The 17,500-nt window shown below is 44.9% G+C and overlaps 1 protein-coding gene and 1 long non-coding RNA gene across 3 annotated transcripts in view; one reads left to right on the top strand and one right to left on the bottom strand.

The window, feature by feature from the left end:
• LOC143292095 (uncharacterized) overlaps positions 1-14,306 on the bottom strand; it is a 49,762-nt gene extending 35,456 nt beyond the window's left edge. The window contains exon 1 of the long non-coding RNA XR_013056621.1: positions 14,049-14,306. This is a non-coding gene — a long non-coding RNA (uncharacterized LOC143292095). The remainder of the gene's footprint in view (positions 1-14,048) is intronic.
• LOC143292094 (uncharacterized) overlaps positions 1-17,500 on the top strand; it is a 36,036-nt gene that overhangs the window by 17,786 nt on the left and 750 nt on the right. For both annotated transcript variants that reach the window (XM_076602278.1, XM_076602277.1), the window contains exons 2-8: positions 3,847-4,120; positions 5,334-5,561; positions 6,822-7,033; positions 8,543-8,696; positions 9,247-9,481; positions 10,063-10,400; positions 16,405-16,557. In XM_076602278.1, coding sequence (XP_076458393.1) covers positions 3,932-4,120; positions 5,334-5,561; positions 6,822-7,033; positions 8,543-8,696; positions 9,247-9,481; positions 10,063-10,400; positions 16,405-16,557 — 1,509 coding nt within the window. In that variant the 5' untranslated portion in view covers positions 3,847-3,931. The remainder of the gene's footprint in view (positions 1-3,846; positions 4,121-5,333; positions 5,562-6,821; positions 7,034-8,542; positions 8,697-9,246; positions 9,482-10,062; positions 10,401-16,404; positions 16,558-17,500) is intronic.

Raw genomic sequence — 17,500 nt, 5'->3', positions numbered from 1 at the left:
GTAGTGTAGCGACGCGCTCTCCCTGGGAACAGCAGCCCGAATTTCACACAAAGAAATCTGTTGTGATAAACAGAAATACAAATACAACAAATGCAAATGCAAATACAAACAATTACGATGTATTGTATTGGACTGGATTGTATTGTTTTTAAAAAAAAAAACCCAAACACACACACCAAAAAACGACAACATCAATAACAACTTCGACATGTCTTCGCAGATTCAAAACGAGAACTTAGACCCCCCCCCCCCCACTCAGTTTATTCAGTATATGAGAAGAAAAATCCCCAACTCCCCATGGGATCCAAACTCGTGATCCCTTGAATGCTAAACGTTGGCTCCACTTTCAATACCGTTGTTTCTGTGGGAAGACTTTCAGGTGCTCTATGAATAGGGGACAGACAAAGGCGTCATGCGTGACAGTCGAAACTAGATAGCGTCTAGACTTTGTGCTTTAGGACTTTCACCCCCACCTGGGGTATAGGCCCTTAACAAAAAGACCTCCATAGTGCCCTAACCCGTGTCTTAGCTGCTGTCCGGCTTCCTGTTTGCTGTCTTGGTGTCTTGTTCACCAAGCGCATTGTGGTCGCCTGCCTCTCTTTCCTTTCGCTTGGTGGTTGCACACATACACACACACGCACGCGCACGTACGCACACACACACACACACACACACACACACACACACACATACACAGTGGTTCACTTCCCATGTTCCAACTATCGGTGTCTGTCAGTCTGTCTCTCCTTCTCCCTGTTATCATCATCATCATCTTCTTCTTCTTCTTTTTTCTCCTCTCTAATAATCATTTCATTTTATAATGATTTGATCTTTTCAATGATAATATGTGTCGTTGCGTCGTACTTAGTTAGGTTGTGTACATGTTTTTTTTTTAAATAATTATTTATGCGCTTTATTTTCAGTTTCGCTTTCATCATGTAGTTTGTTGCTGATCTTGTCTGGCCAGTGATGGTTTTTTCTCAGACAGCTATTGATGAATGGCTTCATTTTGTTGGAGGTAGTCTTTTTTTCCCGCCTGACCAGTTTTTGGTTCATGCGAAGGTCAGGCCTTCAATAACTTTTTTTGTGTTGCTTTTTTCTTTTTTTCTTTTTTTTTTTTTTTTTTGGTTGTTGTTGTTGATTTTTATCAAAGCAGGTGTCGTGCAGCGTACATGGACCAGTCAGCATTATTTGACACCTTCCTGAAAATGAAAATGAAACTTTGTAGATGCCGACCTGTATTCATTTTGCGTAAAACAGACAATTCTCGCTCAGAAAATCACTGATTGACTAACTAAACTTTGTGCGCTCAGAAAAATAAATACATTTATATTATGACACATTATTTAATTGAACTGATTTGTAAAAAAAAATATGCTTCATTTGTTTATTTATTCATTTGTTATTGTTGTTTTATTTTATTGATTATTTGTTTATTTATCTTTTTATTTACTTATCCCACAATATTCCCCCTTTTTTTTCTAGAAAAGCAATATAATGTTTTTGTGTGGGAGTAATTGTGTGCCAATGGCAGGATAGGTGTTGTGGAGTTTTAGGGGGGAAAAAAAAGTGTATGTGAACGCCTGCACACCCATTCCTTTGCACTGTGGTTATTTGGGTTCTAGGGTGAATTTTGTTCGGATGGAAACTCGTGTACAATGAAGGGGTGGATGAAAAAATGAGAGGCGGGGAGGGGGGGGGACGAGGGGGCGGGGGGGTGGGGGGTGGGAGCAGGTGGGGGTGGGGTGGTGGTGGTTCTGATGGTGAGGAGGTGGGGGAAGATTTCAGGTATTTGAAGGTTAGAGGTGGGAGAGGAAGAATAACGTGTATTCCAATGCATACGTCAATGCTTCAACACTTAACTGAATTGCTTTATATTGTATTGTATTGTATTGTATTGTATTGTATCATATCGAGCTATCGTTTAAACGTAGAGAATATGGCATAAAACATTGAGAAGCTGTGTAAACGAGAAAGAGAGATAAGGTTCCTGACAAATAACCTTCACACACACACACACACGGTACTGGGGAGGGAGGAGGGGGGGGGGCGGGAGGAGGGGGGGTTACGTGAATCGCTGGGAGTGGGAGAAAGGAGGAGGTGGGGAAGCAGGGTGGTAGTGGTTGGGTGGTGGTAGAGGCGATAAGCGTTGTGTTGAATACCCGGACACCGCCTGGAGAAGATACGGGTGGGTAGTCCTTACCGTGACCGGGGGAACAAGAGTGGTGTGGGGGTATTTTATTGTCATTCAGGAGTGTAAGGGGACACCGCTCATTGTGAACGTTGTGTATGTCGTCTGATTAGATGCGCGCGTGCGCATGTGTGTGCATGTATCTGTGTGTGTGTGTGTGTGTGTGTGCGTGTGCGTGTGTATGGGTGGGTGGGTGGATGCGTGTGTGTGTGTGGGGGTGTTTGTGTGTATGTGTGTGTGTGTGTGTGTGTGTGTGTGTGTGTGTGTGAATGACTGTGTGTGTGTGTGTGTGGGGGGGGTGTCTTTCTGTCTGTCTGTCGATGTGGAAATTGAGTAGTGTGGGATAAGTATACTTTGGCTGTTTGTTTTCTGTCAACATTTCTTTTCGTGTATTTCGTTTTCAGTTGTCTTGGTGGTGTATTTCGTTTTCAGTTGTCTTGGTGGTGTGTTTCGTTTTTAGTTGCCTTGGTGGCTACGGTATATCTGGATATGATTTTAAACGCTTTAGCGCTCATAACAGTTGCAATCACAGAACTGCTTACTGTGACATTCAGTTGAAAAAAAAAGGTGTGTGCGGGCAAACAACGAACCAGGTACCCGCCCATTCACACCTGGGGTGAACTGAGTAAAACTCGGGAGTTAATGCCCTTTCCCCAGGGACACAACACCATTCCGAGACAGGGGACTCGAACTCTGGTCACCGGTAAATATAAATTCACACACAAGTCCAACACCTGACCCATTCCATCACGAGACTTCCATTCTCAACAGAACTATCAGTACTGAAAATCACCATGAGGTTACTCGTTATGTGGAGTGATGGCCTGGAGGTAACGCGTCCGCTTAGGAAGCGAGAGAATCTGAGCGCGCTGGTGCGAATCACGGCTCAGCCGCCGATATTTTCTCCCCCTCTACTAGACCTTGAGTGGTGGTCTGGACGCTAGTCATTCGGATGAGACGATAAACCGAGGTCCCGTGTGCAGCATGCACTTAGCACATGTAAAAGAACCCACGGCAACAAAAGGGTTGTTCCTGGCAAAATTTTGTAGAAAAATCCTCTTCGATGGGAAAAACAAATAAAACTGCGCGCAGGAAAAAAAATTAATGGGTGGCGCTGTAGTGCAGCGACGCGCTGTCCCTGGGGAGAGCAGTCCGAATTTCACCCAATACAAATAAGGGAGACTCTGCACTGCTCTGCTTCTGAGACATCTCAGTGGTCCAGCTGTCTTTGTGTGATAGTCAGCCGTACCCGACTGTGACCATCAGCTCAGAACAGCATAGGAAGCAACTGCTGTCCCGACGATCTGGGCTTCAGTTTGATTAAAAACGAGAGTGTCGTGTCCAAGTTACACCCCCACTGTCTCGGCCAAGAGGACCTTTTGGACAGTCGGTGTTGGGATGGTCCCAGGCCAGCTAGCCCCCAAGTCTTTCCTCCTAGTTTGAGAGTCATAGTCCTTCACAAAAGACTAAGCTGTAAAATGAATTGACGAAGCTGTGAATGGATTCCCATTGCAGTGGAGGAAAAAAAACATGGATCATACGTTGGTCTCACTTTGCTGTCGGCCCAAGTGTATGTTAATGTTGATATCTGATATAAGCTGAGCGTTGAAGCCTATTACCACTGAGATGAAACAATACCCCATCTTCTGTTGCAGAACATCTGATCCAGAAACAAAGCCAAAGTCCTCTCTCTCTCTCTCTCTCTCTCTCTCTCTCTCTCCAGCGGTGCTGCGCATTGATATGCCGGACATGATGAACCTGCCGCAGCCGTCTCACGCCGCACCGCTGCGTCAAAGCAAAGAGTGCCCCGGGGGGCGAAGCAGCCATGGGGGGTTCCCGGAGTACCTCAAGCACATGGACGTGCTGGGAGACCAAAACACTAAGCTCAAACTGAGCGGCTCCAACAGCCTCTTTCACGCTGTGCTCAAGGTGAGTGAGAAAGAGAGATAGAGAGAGAGAGAGAGAGTGTGTGTGTGTGTGTGTGTAACTGCAATAATCCAAACAATGAAGGCTGCAGTAGCAGTAGTTACATACTGAGCGATGGCCTTGTGTATTTGCACCAGAGCTGGTAGCAAATGACCGTGGGTTCGCATCCCGTATAATGGACCGGGATATTTTTACTCCCCCCTTCACTAGACCTTAAGTGGTGGTCTGTTCATTCGTATAAGACGAGACACCGAGCTCTCGTCTGCAGCATTGCATGCACTCCGCGCACGTAAAAGAACCTTGAGAGGCGGTTTTAGGCGTTGGACTTCTGACCCAGTGTTCACCAGTGATCAGGGTGCAGGGCCGTTTCGGCATAGTATTATGTCCCTGGGGGGCGTGGGGGGAGGGCAGTGGGGAGGAAGGGGGGGATAGAAGGTAGGGGGGAGAATGGAGGGGGGAGGGGGTGAAGGCAACCCAGGATGTGCATGGGTGCCTGACTTCGGTCAGGGAAGTCTAAACCGCCGGAAGGAGAGGATTGGGCCTCCGCTTCTTCCTATGCTGAGCACTAGACACAGTTGATGTGAATGATTTCGATGTTCCCCCCCGATGGCCCGTGGAAGGCTATGGGACCTTGAACCTGTAACCTTCAACCAGTCAGCTCTACGAAGGTAGTCTGTAGCCTGTTGTGCAAATGACCCTGGTGTTTGTATAAAGTGCTTAGAGCTTGGCTTGTGACGGAGGATAGGCGCTAGTTGGATACCCACCCACATCATATCATTTTTCTCCCCAGAGGCCGTCAGCCTATTATGCAAATGAGACCCGTGTTTGTACAGAGCTCTTAGAGCTTGGTTTGTGACCGAGGATAGGTGCTATATAAAATATCAACCCACATCATATCAGTTTTCTGCTCAAGGGCCGTCAGCCTATTGTGCAAATAACCTCGTGTTTGTATAAAGCGCTTAGAGCTTGGCTTGTGACCGAAGATAGGCGCTGTATAAAATACCATCATATCATTTTTCTCCCCTTGGACCATCAGCCTATTGTGCAAATAGTCCCGTGTTTGTATAAAGCGCTTAGAGCTTGGCTTGTGACCGAAGACAGCTTGCTTGCTGGCTGGCTTTGTCCCTTTGCTCAGATGGGGAACAGTCAGGGCACCGCAATGCTGACGATAGGCGATATATAAATTTCCCATATCATATCATTTCTCTCCCCCAAGGGCCGTCTCCGAGGGACCCACTACCTGCTGGAGCGCACCGCCAGCGTCAACGGCCGCAACGACTACGGCCATAGCGTGCTGACGGCGGCACTACACGTGGACGACGACAAGCGGCGGCAGCAGCTCTTCCGGTTGCTCCTGGAGCGAGGGGCGGACCCCTTCTTCCGGGACGCCTCCCATCAGCGGAACGTGCTGCACTGGGCCTGTCTGATGGGCCGTGTCCAGCAGGTACTGGGGCTGGGCTGGGATTGGGTTGGGTAGGGTTGGGTTGGAATGGGTTGGGTTGGGTTGGGATGGGTTGGTTTGGGTTGGGATGGGATGGGTTAGTTTGGGTTGGGATGGGATGGGTTGGGTTGGGTTGGGTTGGTTTGGGTTGGGTTGGGATGGGTTGGGTTGGGTTGGGATGGGTTGGGATGGGATGCGTTAGTTTGGGTTGGGTTGGGATGGGATGCGTTAGTTTGGGTTGGGATGGGATGGGTTGGGTTGGAATGGGTTGGGCTGGATTGGGTTGGATGGGGTGTAGCGTTCTTTGCGTTACGATGTGTTGCGTTACGATGTGATATTATGTGATGTGCTGCGTTGGGTTGCGTTGCATTGCATCGTGTCATGTTGCGTTGTATTATATTGTGTTGTGTTGTGTTGTAATGCAGTGCAATGTGTTGCATTGTATTGTATTGTATCGCATCACCACCATGTATTGTATTGTATTGTATTGTAATGCATTGCAATGCATTGTATTGTATTGTATCACCACAATCATCATCATTCCCCCATCATCGTCATATTTCACCATTACCATCACCATCTCAATGTTTAACCAGCGCGCTGAGTTTATGGAAAGGTCAGAACATCTGTTCCTCCCCCCACCCCCCCATTTTTTCCCTCTAAAAGTAAATGTGGTGTAGCGCATATGGACCAGCCCGCACGCTTTGACACATCCTTGAAACTGAAAATGAAAGTGAAACATCATCATCATCATCATCTTCTTCTTCTTCTTTTCCCCCTCCTCCTCCTCCTTCCTCTTCTTCTTTTCGTCGTCTCGTTCGTCATATATCAGATGGATTCCCCCGTATCCTCGAAGAAGACTTCTTTTTCTCCTCCTCCTCCTTCTTCTTCTAATTCTCCTCCTCCTCCTCCTTCTTCTTCCATGATCACAACCATGATTGTTTCTTCTTCTTCCTCCTCCTCTTCTTCTTCTTCTCTTCCTCCTCCTCCCCCTTCTTCTCCTCCTCCTCCTCCCCCTTCTTCTTCTTCTCCTCCTCCTCCTCCCCCTTCTTCTTCCATGATCACAACCATGAGTGTTTCTTCTTCTTCCTCCTCCCCTTCTTCTTCTTCTCTTCCTCCTCCTTCTCCTCCCCCTTCTTCTTCTTCTCTTCCTCCTCCTCCTCCCCCTTCTTCTTCTTTTCTTCTTCCTCCTTCTCCTCCCCCTTCTTCTTCTTCTTCTATCTTTCATGCTCACCACCACCATGACCGTGTTCTGGCCGTTAGGTGCGGACGTTGCTGAGGGAGGTGGGTGGAGACGTGGAGCTGGGGGCCAAGGACAAGGACATGTACACCGCCCTGCACTACGCTGTCATGGAGGGGCACATGCCCGTCGTCATCCTCCTCGTCGCCGCTCACCGGAAGTTCGGCGTCAGCGTCGACATGCCGGACAAGATGGGTCTCACGCCTTACAACCACGCCAAGAGACTGGGCTTCCGGTGAGAGGAGGAAGTTTGGGGGGCTTTGTTGTTGTTGTTTTTGTTGTTGTTGTTGTTGCTGGTGTTGTTATTGTTGCTACTATTGCTGCTGCTGCTGTTATGTTGTTTAACTTGTGTATTGTTATTGCTGCTGCTGCTGCTGTTGTTGTTGCTGCTGCTGCTGCTGCTGTTGTTGTTTTCTTGTTCTTGTTCTAGTTCTAAATGTGGTTGTTATTATTTCTGTCGTTGTGTAAACCTCCTAACTCTGATGACGAGTGTGTTTGTTCTGTTAAGAGCTGCCCCATCACTGAAATAACACCGACCTTTCAGGGCAGGAGAGAGAGGAAGAAAGATAAGAAAGAGAGAGAGAGTGTGTGACAGACAGGCACACATACGGACTGACAGACTGACTGACAGACAGGCTGACAGACAGACAGATAACATTTTCGTTGAAGCAAAGTGATGCGTGAGTGTCATCGCACTGTGAATGGATTCAGTCTTTTCACTCTGTTGATTTTGGATCATATTGGAAGCTCCTCAAACATTGTATTGCCTGTAGTGAGCACAAAAGGATTTGATTATGTTTGATTTAACACCCATTACGAGATGACCCTGGCTGATCGACCGTATCCAATGCCTTGTGATCATACGTGAGTCATTCTGCACAATGAGCGGAAAACAAAAGGAAAACACAACACACCACAAACCCTCACCCCACGCAGCCTTCACAGACCCCACAGACCTTCACAGATGCCATAGAACCCACACATACCCTCACAGAACCTTCACAGTACCTCACAGACACTCATAGACACTCACTGATCCTCACAGACGTTCACATACCGTCGACGAGGAGGGTGACGACGGGCATGTGCCCCTCCATGATAGCGAAGTGCAGGGCAGTGTACATGTCCTTGTCCTTGGCCCCCATCGCAAACACCCACATAGCGCCACTGACCCTCAGAGACCCCAAAAACTCTCACAGGCTAACCCAGATGCCACTAGACCCCACAGAGAACCTCACAGACCCCATAAATTCCCACAGACCCTTACAGAACCTCAGAGACCATGGTGGAACCTTCACAGACCCCCTATAGACTCTCGCAGATTCTCATAACCCCCGGAAACCCTCCCAGAACCTTTATAAAACTTTAACAGACCCTCATATAACTTCACAGCTCCTCACAGACCTCCACAGACCCCTACAGACCCTCATAATGCTCTACAAACCCTGAACTTTCACAGACCTCACAGACACCCACAGACCATCATAGACAACCCCACAGAACCTTTAAACCCTCGCAAACCCTCACAGACCTTCACAGACCCTCAAAGGACCTCATCAAGCTTCACAGACCTCACAGACCCTCACAGATCCTCGAAGACGCCTCCAGAACCTTTAAAAAAAAGAAACACCCTAAAAACCCTCACAGACCTTCACAAACCCTCACAAGACCTCCTCATAAACCTTCACAGACCATCATAGACCTTCACAGACCATCACAGACAGACACCGCCGTGTGTTTTCAGGGAGGTGGCGGAGCACCTCCACACGGAGGGTCAGGCCTCACAGGGTCACGGGGACGCCCTGTTCCGGACCCCCAGGGAGTGGTCCCAGATCGGAAAGTTCGAGAGGCAGAAAGCCATAGAGGACACCACCCAAGACGCCATCAACGCCGCCAAGGTACGACATGTTAACGTCGTCGTCATCATCAGCATCAGCATCATCGTCGTCGTCGTTTGTCGTTGTCGTCGTCGTCGTCATCTTCATCAACAGCATCATCATTATCATCGTCAGTTTAAAAACTGTTTCTGGCTATGATCACGTTCTGATGGCACTGGTGATTGTGATGATGGTGATGGTGATTGTGGTGGTGATTATTATGGTGGCTGTGGGAATGGTAATGATGAATATGGTGGTAGCGCTGATAGAGCTGAGGAACTCCTATCAATAGATGAAGGGGAACGTAAATATATCCAAGCTTTTCACCACTAAGACAATGTTGATGATAATTGATTATGATGATTTTGAGAATGGGGGTGGCAATAATGATAATGGTGAAGGTTTTATGGGGAGGCGGAGGAGGAGGAGGAGAAGAAGAATAACAACAACAACAACAACACGTACTACTACTACTACTACACTACTACAACGAAAACGTGTGTTTTAGACATTGAATTGATTGATTGATTGGTTGATTGATTGATTGAATTGATTGGTTGATTGACTATAGATCAAAGGGAAAATTACGCACGTACGACACCTGGAAGACAGCTTGAACCACCTCGCTGCCAAGCCGACCGCCCACCCACGCCGCCACCACCACCACCACCACAAGCACCACCCCCACCGCGACCGTCTCTCCCGCTCCCTCCCCTCCCTCAAGGAGCCCCTCCCCCGCCTCCACCTCCGTCCCTCCTCCGCCAACGGCCAAGCTGAAACGGATGGTGGTGGTGGTGATGAAGTTGGTAAGTGAGTGCGTGTGGTAAAGGAGCGAGAGGGTAAGAGAGGGATAAGGGGGGCTGGTGGTTGTAGTGGTGACAGTGATGGTTAGTGCGTGAGTGTGGCAGAGGACGGAGACACACATAGTCGTACATGTGAATATACTGATAATGAACGAATTCGATGGAGTGTGTGAATGAGACATACAATACACTTCTTCTTTTTCTCCTCCTCCTCCTCTTTCTTCTTCTTCTCCCTTAACTTCTTGAATATTCATTGGAGCGCCGCACAGAACTGTTTACCAGATCTCTGCAAGTTTGTCGGTTTTGTGTTATGACATCAAGTTTGGTCGATGTTAAGATAATTGTTGCCGTTGGTAAAGGGAAGAATGTTTGTATAGCTTGGCTATTTTGCTGCAGTTTGGTCTGAACTCGTTTTGTGGAAGAAGGCTGATGGTATTCGTGTGCTGTAATCGCTTCGGTAAATATTTGTTCACGAATTAATGTTTTGGGAAGCGCACCAAAATCATTGTCATTTGCTGCTGCTGCTGTTGTTGCTGTTGTTGTTCTTGTGTCTCTTCATTGATTTGTTTTCGAACATCTTGCAGACAACGCCCAGACCACAACCACAAGATCGACAAAGGAAGCCTTTGTGGACGACCCCGCTCACCAGAGTTCCAGAGACCCACTACAGGCTGCAGCAGCAGTGGCTGGGGCTGGCACTGGGAGTGTGGGAGTCGCCCACAGCACGGCAAGCACATCCATGGTGGCCACCACCGCTTCACTGCCAGAGGGAACGACCGCTCACGCCACCACCATCAACAACAACAACACCGGCACCAACACCACCAGATCCCTTCCTAAAAGGTCCAACAGTCTGGCGGCCCTCAGCATGATGGAAATGGACCACAAGGGACGTCACGCGCGCCACTACAGGCAGAGCCAGGTGAGTGACGGCCCTTCTTTTGAGAGCAGCAAGCGGATTGGTTGTGTGCGGTTTTGTTGTTGTTGTTGAAGGTGATGATGTTGATGGTGGTGGTGGTGATGATTTGCGAAGGATTGACGTCCTTGTCAGTTTTTTGTTTTTTTTCTAAAGAAGGTATGGGAAGATAAGATAAGAAGATAAGAATAACTTTATTATCTCCAACTTGAGAAATTTGGTCAGGTGCATTATCACAACATAGGGGACCATAACTGTAAAAGTCAACAACAGCTTTTACGAATATTACGAAGATACAAATGTAAAAAAAAAATATCACATACACCGTTTCATACATACATCCACACACTGCAGGTAATAACTAGTATTCTTAATGTAAAAACAGAAAGAATTAAGAAACATTATTTGAATATAATTATAAACATAGCCTACTAGCACATTGATTATAATAGACAGATAAGATAAGAATAAAGATAAATTGCGGAAAACCGCAACCAGATAATCAGCACACACACACACACACACACACACACACACACACACACCCACACACACACACACTCCCACCCACCCCACACACGCGGATTACTTGATTAAACAAGAGTAATAAACATATGTTCTCAAATAAAAGCATTTCACATATTCGCTTTTAAAAACATTGCAATTAATTATTACATCGTAATTATTAAACAGAAATATATTTAGAATATGGACGTTAGCATTAGACATATTCCATTGTACATTCATCCTGCATATTGCACATTATTCCTCCCACATATTGCACATTCATTATAACCAATTGTCACGTTTTTAAGCTCAGTAAACACACACACACACACACACACACACACACACACAGAGTTCTCAAGAATTTAAAAGGTGGATTGAACGTGGAATAAAAGTCTTCAGAGCTCTGGATTTCAACTTAAAAGTTCTGTAGCGTCGTCCTGATGGCAATAGCTCATAATACTTTGCTAAAATATGGGTGTCGTCAGTTGCTATCTGCCTGCTTTTTTTAACCACTCGACTTTCATACAGTTCTTGCATACTAGCTTGCTTCACTCCCACAATTTTACTGCATACACTCATGACATCGTTCAAAACACGCTTACTCCTCACTCCCAAACTTCCATACCAGCACATAAATGGAACTGTGAGCACGGACATCGATAATAACTTTGAAGAATATTTGAATTTATACCAACATTTCTAAGCTTCTGTAAACAAAAAATTCTAGATTGACACTTCTTATGAATGGAATCAACATTTCTGTCAAAAGTCAGCTTATTGTCTAAGATGGTCCCTAAATATCTATATTCATTGACCCTCTCCACTGTTTGACCATCAATAACAAGGTTAGCTACAGACAAGGGGTCTTTCCGAAAATCTATTAACATTTCTTTTGTTTTCAATACGTTGAGATCCAGATAGTTTTTCTCACACCAGGAACAGAACTTTTTAATTTCACTGAAATAAATACCATCAGAGTTGGACAGATCTTCAATTGCTGAATCATCAGAATATTTTATGACAGGAGTTTCCTCCGTGCCTCTGCAGTCATTTGTGTACAGTGTAAAAAGAACAGGGGACAGCACTGTACCTTGGGGTGCACCAGTAGAAGTAGATTTTAGAGAAGAGTGGGCAGAATGAAAGCGGACGGACTGAGTTCTATCGAGAAGAAAACTTACTATCCAAAGAGTAAGCTTCGGATCAACATCCATGCCTAGCAGTTTGAGGGCAAGGAGATGAGGTTGTATTGTGTTAAAAGCAGAAGAGAAGTCAACAAAAAGGATACGAACAAAAGATCCCGTGTTATTCAAATGAAGGAAAGCATTATGAAGGAGAGTTAGGATAGCATCGTCAGTACTTCTGTGTGCTTTATAAGCAAACTGAAGAGAGTCAAGCTGCTGTTCAGTGAAAGAAAGAAGATGTCGGAGAATAATTTTTCAAAGCATTTCATCACTATTGAAGTCAGGGCAACAGGACGGTAATCATTTAGTGCGGCTGGGTTCTTTTTCTTGGGGATAGGACAGATAGTAGATTTTTTCCAGATGCTGGGGACAGAGCAGTCCTTCAGAGACCAGTTGAAAATTTTACAGAACACGTCACACAACTGGGAAGCACATGTTTTCAGTAATTTTCCGCAGATATTGTCGGGGCCAATTGCCTTCGTGACATTCAGTTTTAAAAATAAAGATTCAACAACTTTTGCATCGATCTCAAAGTCTTCACCTGTGTTCCTATCTTTGATCTTTTCCTGCAACTGTGAGATAACACCATCCAGTTCCCTTCCCAGATCATTCCTTTCAAAGTGACAGTAGAAATCATTCAGTTTATTTGAAAAATCACGCTGTTCATCCTTTTTCATTTCACAAGCTACTGTTTTCCTTTTCGTTTCTCTAGTGATAATTTTTAACCCATTCCATGCATCTGCCATTTTTCCTGTCTGAAACTGTTGCTCTACTTTTGATTTGAATTCCCTCTGTCCCCTTCGTAATTCACCTCTAAGCTTCTTTTGTATCAGTTTCCTATCCTTCTTGTTCCCTGACTGAAACGCTACCTCTTTCTCGTTTAAAATTGTTTTGAGAGACTTTGAGATCCATGGTTTGTTGTTGGAGAAAAGTTTAATTATTTTTGTCGGAATTATCATGTCTTCACAGAAACTGATGTAAGATGTAACAACATCAGCTGCTTCATGAACATTCTCACATGGGTCAGTCAACACACTCAGTACAATCAAAACATCCTCTCAGTTCATCCACACTCTCTGACGTCCAAACTTTCACACTCTTTTTCACAATCGGCTCTGTCTGTATCTCTGGTCTGTAGACTGGGATTAAATGAACAACATCATGATCAGATACACCCACTGGTGCAATGGGAACAGATTTGTAGGCATCAGGAATGTTCCCATTACATAGATCGATTGTCTTGTCCAGTCAGGTCCGGCAGGTAACATATTGTTTAAAAGAAGGTAAGGCTTTCTTTAAATCACAGTGATTAAAATCTCCAACAATAAAACACGGGGCGTCGGCAGAGATGAGTTGAAGGTCGCGAACAACACCTGCGATCGTCCTTCCTGCACGTGCAGCAGATGCCTGGTCAAAGACTGGGGCGTACACAACAGTAAAAAAAAATACGGCCGAACTCACGTGGCAGGTATCGAGGCCTCAGCGAAACTGATATGAGTTCAAGTTCTTGTGTACTCAGTTGCTTCTTCACACACCCATTCGCACTGTCACACCACTTCTCGTTGACATACAGGCACACGCCACCACCCATTTTCTTCCCAACTTTCTTGCAGTCTCTGTCCATTCTGTACGGAGTGTTAAAACCATCAATCGCAACACATTCATTCGACACTTTCTCACTAAACCAGGTTTCGGTAAAACAAAGCACACACGAGTTCCTAAAATCATTTAAAAATCGACAGTTTGCTCGTACTTCATCTAAATTACAGTTTCTGCCGTTTGGGTTAAGAGATCTGACATTGGAGGCTTAGTGTTATTTTTTCTCAGTCTTCTCTTCACGCCTCCTCTCTTTCCTCTCTTTCGTGCTTTCTTTCTCTCACCTTCTCTTTCATTCTCCTCATCATCACAAATAAGATCACGAGGTAAAAGTTGCTCAGTAAAAGCGGATGGGTCGTGCACTGACCGTAAACTGAGAAGGAAATCACGGTCGTAATGTAAGGCGCCTGTACCTCCTCGCTGTCCGCCATTTAAACCACCCGGTGACACAAAAACACCACAAACACTAGTCCGGAACACAGCCAGCACCACCACAAACAGCCTCACAACTGTCACACTCTTCATGTTTAACACCTTGCACACCACTTTGAAACAATATAAAAGCACAAGGACAGGGCGAGGACAGCAAAATCACGAATGAAACACAGAGCACAAACACCTGCGTGTCGCCCCTTCGCGAAGTTTCAGTTTTAGTTGCTCAAGGAGGCGTCACTGCGTTCGGACAAACCATATACGCTACACCACATCTGCCAAGCAGATGCCTGACCAGCAGCGTAACCCAACGCGCTTAGTCAGGCCTTGAAAAAAAACAAAAAAAAACCAAAAAAAAACCAGGGGAATAAATAATAGATAAGCTTACATAGATAAATAAATAAATGAATAATAATTATAATATAGAAAAAGGTAGTAGTAATAATAATAGTAATACTAATAAAATGATTTTACAAAAAATTAATAAATAAATAAATAAATAAATAAAATAAAATAATAAATAAAAAAATAAATAAAATAAAATAAAAAATTAAATAAATAAATAAATAAATAAGACAACAATGGTGATAAATAAGCGAATAAATGTAAAACATGAAGACACACATTCACACACACACCCACACATGCACAACAGAAATCCACCAAACATGCAGTTTCACAGATATGAAAGCACAGTCAAATACATATAAACGTACATGAGCTCCAACACACACACACACACACACACACACACACATTACCTTGCACCTCCTCTACCCCCCTCCTCCACACACTCATTTCTAGTCTACGCTCCTCTACCCCCCTCCTCCACACACTCACAGAGATGAACACTTACTTGTACAAGCACACACACATACGCCCATATCTCCCACCCCCAACCCCACACACATATATACAAAGATACACACACACACACACACACACACACACACACACACACACATATACGTTCCAATATCCTGTTGCTCCCACAGTGTAGGCATGCATATACTCACATACCTCATCCTCTACCCCCCACCCCACCCCACCCGCACTCCCACCTCCTCACACACACACACACACACACACACACACGTACACAGATCTCTCCTGACACTTGTGTACACTTACACTCTCGCGCATTCACAAACGCACTCAAAAGCACAGACCCACACATCCACACAAACACACACGCACAGAGGCTGCCACTGACTGGCCGCAAGAGGGATGGGAAAAGATCTCTGATGCCAAAAACGTGGCGTCTAGTGTGTTGCTCAGTCTATTGTATTTGGAAAGGCCCACAGAGACTCTGTTCCGTTTTGAAGAAATTTGCGCAATGTTGGTTTGGAAATGATGCCGATATTTGTTTGATTTGCAAAGCATCGTGCTCTACCTTTCATGTTAGACTTGCGGCCGCTCCCTCTCTCTGCTTTTATTTCTTTGAGGCGATCGATGGTGTGATGGCCTTGTACCTGTTCTTTTTGGTATTCTTTGATTTTTCTGAGGATTTCCGATTTTCCTAGATGTAGGCCGCTCGTTGGTGTTGCGTTACCAGCAAGTCTGTCAGCTCGCTCATTTCCCTTAACACCTACATGTCCCGGGCAGTATGGCCATGTGAGTTTTTTAATCTGAAAGTTGCGCATTGCCTTATGCCACTCTGGGCTTCCCATTCCGTTTTCAATTTTCTGTATGAGGTTCATTGAGTCGGTTAGAATCATGGCATGTTGGTTTCCGGGCGTATGGATGGACGATAGCCACTGGAGGGCATGTGTCGCAGCTTCAACTTCCATCGTTAGGCTGGAGGTTGTGACTTTGTAGGCAGCATTCTCTTCCCTAACTGTTTTTCGCGAAGCGCCAGCATGGTGTCTTTTTTGTCTTTTGTAACTGCCTTTTTCAAGCAGATGTGTGGGTTTTGTTGTTTTTGTTGTCCTAGTTTGTTAGTTAGTTAGTTTGTTTTGTTTTTATTTGTTTTTTGTTTTGTTTTTGTTTTTTTGTTGTTGTTTTTTTAGGGGGGTCTTTAAGTTCAAAGTACATGTGGTGCGTCTTTCCTCTTTTATAGTCGATGTGGTGTTTTTGTAAGCAGTTGTGCGGGCTTTTTCTTGTTGTTGCTTTTAAGCAGATATGCTCGCGGTTTTTTTTTCTCTAATGATTTCTATTCTATTCCATTCTGTTCATTCTATTCTGTTCTATTCTAAAAGTGAAGGTTGCCAATAATTATCATGGTTCCCTCACTCTTACCTCTTTTCTCTCTTATCTTTTCTGTTTGTGTTTGCTTTTTCTATCGTGTTCAGTTTGACGAAACGAAGGCCTCAGAGTATCAGCACATGCTGGGAAACCTGAACTCCATCATGGACATCCTGGCTCAGCAGCAGTCCAAGTCCTTCAGGCAATCCGTCAAGGTCCAGCAGCCAGAGACCCCCACCAGAAAGAAATCCAAGAGCAAGGTTCGAATAACATGTTGTGCTTTATGAAGTCTTGTTGTTTTTGTTGTTCTTTGTCATCGTCTTGAAGTAGTAGTCGTAGTCGTAGTAGTAGTAGTATTTCTTCTTCTTCTTTGAGGTTAGGTTCTTGTCCTTGTTTTTTTCTTCTTTGTCTTGTTCTTGTTCTTGTTGTTGTTCTTCTTCAAAACATATGTTGGGTTCTTGTCCTTGTCCTTGTTCTTCTTGTTCTTTATCTTGTTTTTCTTCTTCTTGCTGTTGCTGTTGTTGTTGTTGTTGTTGTTCTTCTTCTTCTTCTTCTGCTAAGCCAAGAGTAGGCTCTCAAAGCCTGAACAGTGCGCTGGGTTTATACGAAGGTCAGATGTCTTCTAATTCTTCTACTTCCTTAATTAACCATGTTAAGTCACTGGGGCGCTGAACTGAAGAATTGTTCACCAGATTCCTGTTATACTCTATTGCATTGCATTGCAAAGCATTGTATCGTACTGTACTGTGCTGTACTGCACTGCACTGCACTGCATTGTATTGTGTTGTATTGTATTGTATTGTTTTGTATTGTGCAGTATGTGTGTAAGACTTGAAATTGTGTTGTGTATGTTGTATTGCATTGTATAGCGCATTAATGATACATTTCTATGTTTTAACTGTTCGTTCGATTGTTTCAGCCAGTAAAGAAGAGGCATACGATACACACACAAACAAACTGATTCTGTATGCTTACAATCTTATTGTATAATTTAATATTTATTGTATTGTATTGTGTCATTTCGTGTTGTGTCGTATTCTTCTTCTTCTTCCTCTTCTCCTTCTCATTCATCTTCTCCTCCTTCTTCTTCTTCGTCTTCGTCTCCATCTACTTCTTCTCCCTTAAATCCGTGAAGAGTCTTTGGGGCCCCACACAGAAGAAAGTTTCACAAGATTTCTGCAGGTCTGTCGGTTTTGTGTTATC

This window comes from Babylonia areolata, chromosome 18 (genome assembly GCF_041734735.1).
Source record: "Babylonia areolata isolate BAREFJ2019XMU chromosome 18, ASM4173473v1, whole genome shotgun sequence".
NCBI classification, from domain to species: Eukaryota; Metazoa; Mollusca; class Gastropoda; order Neogastropoda; family Buccinidae; genus Babylonia; species Babylonia areolata.
Note: the sequence above shows the minus strand (reverse complement) of the source record. Positions and strands in the feature narration are given on the sequence as shown.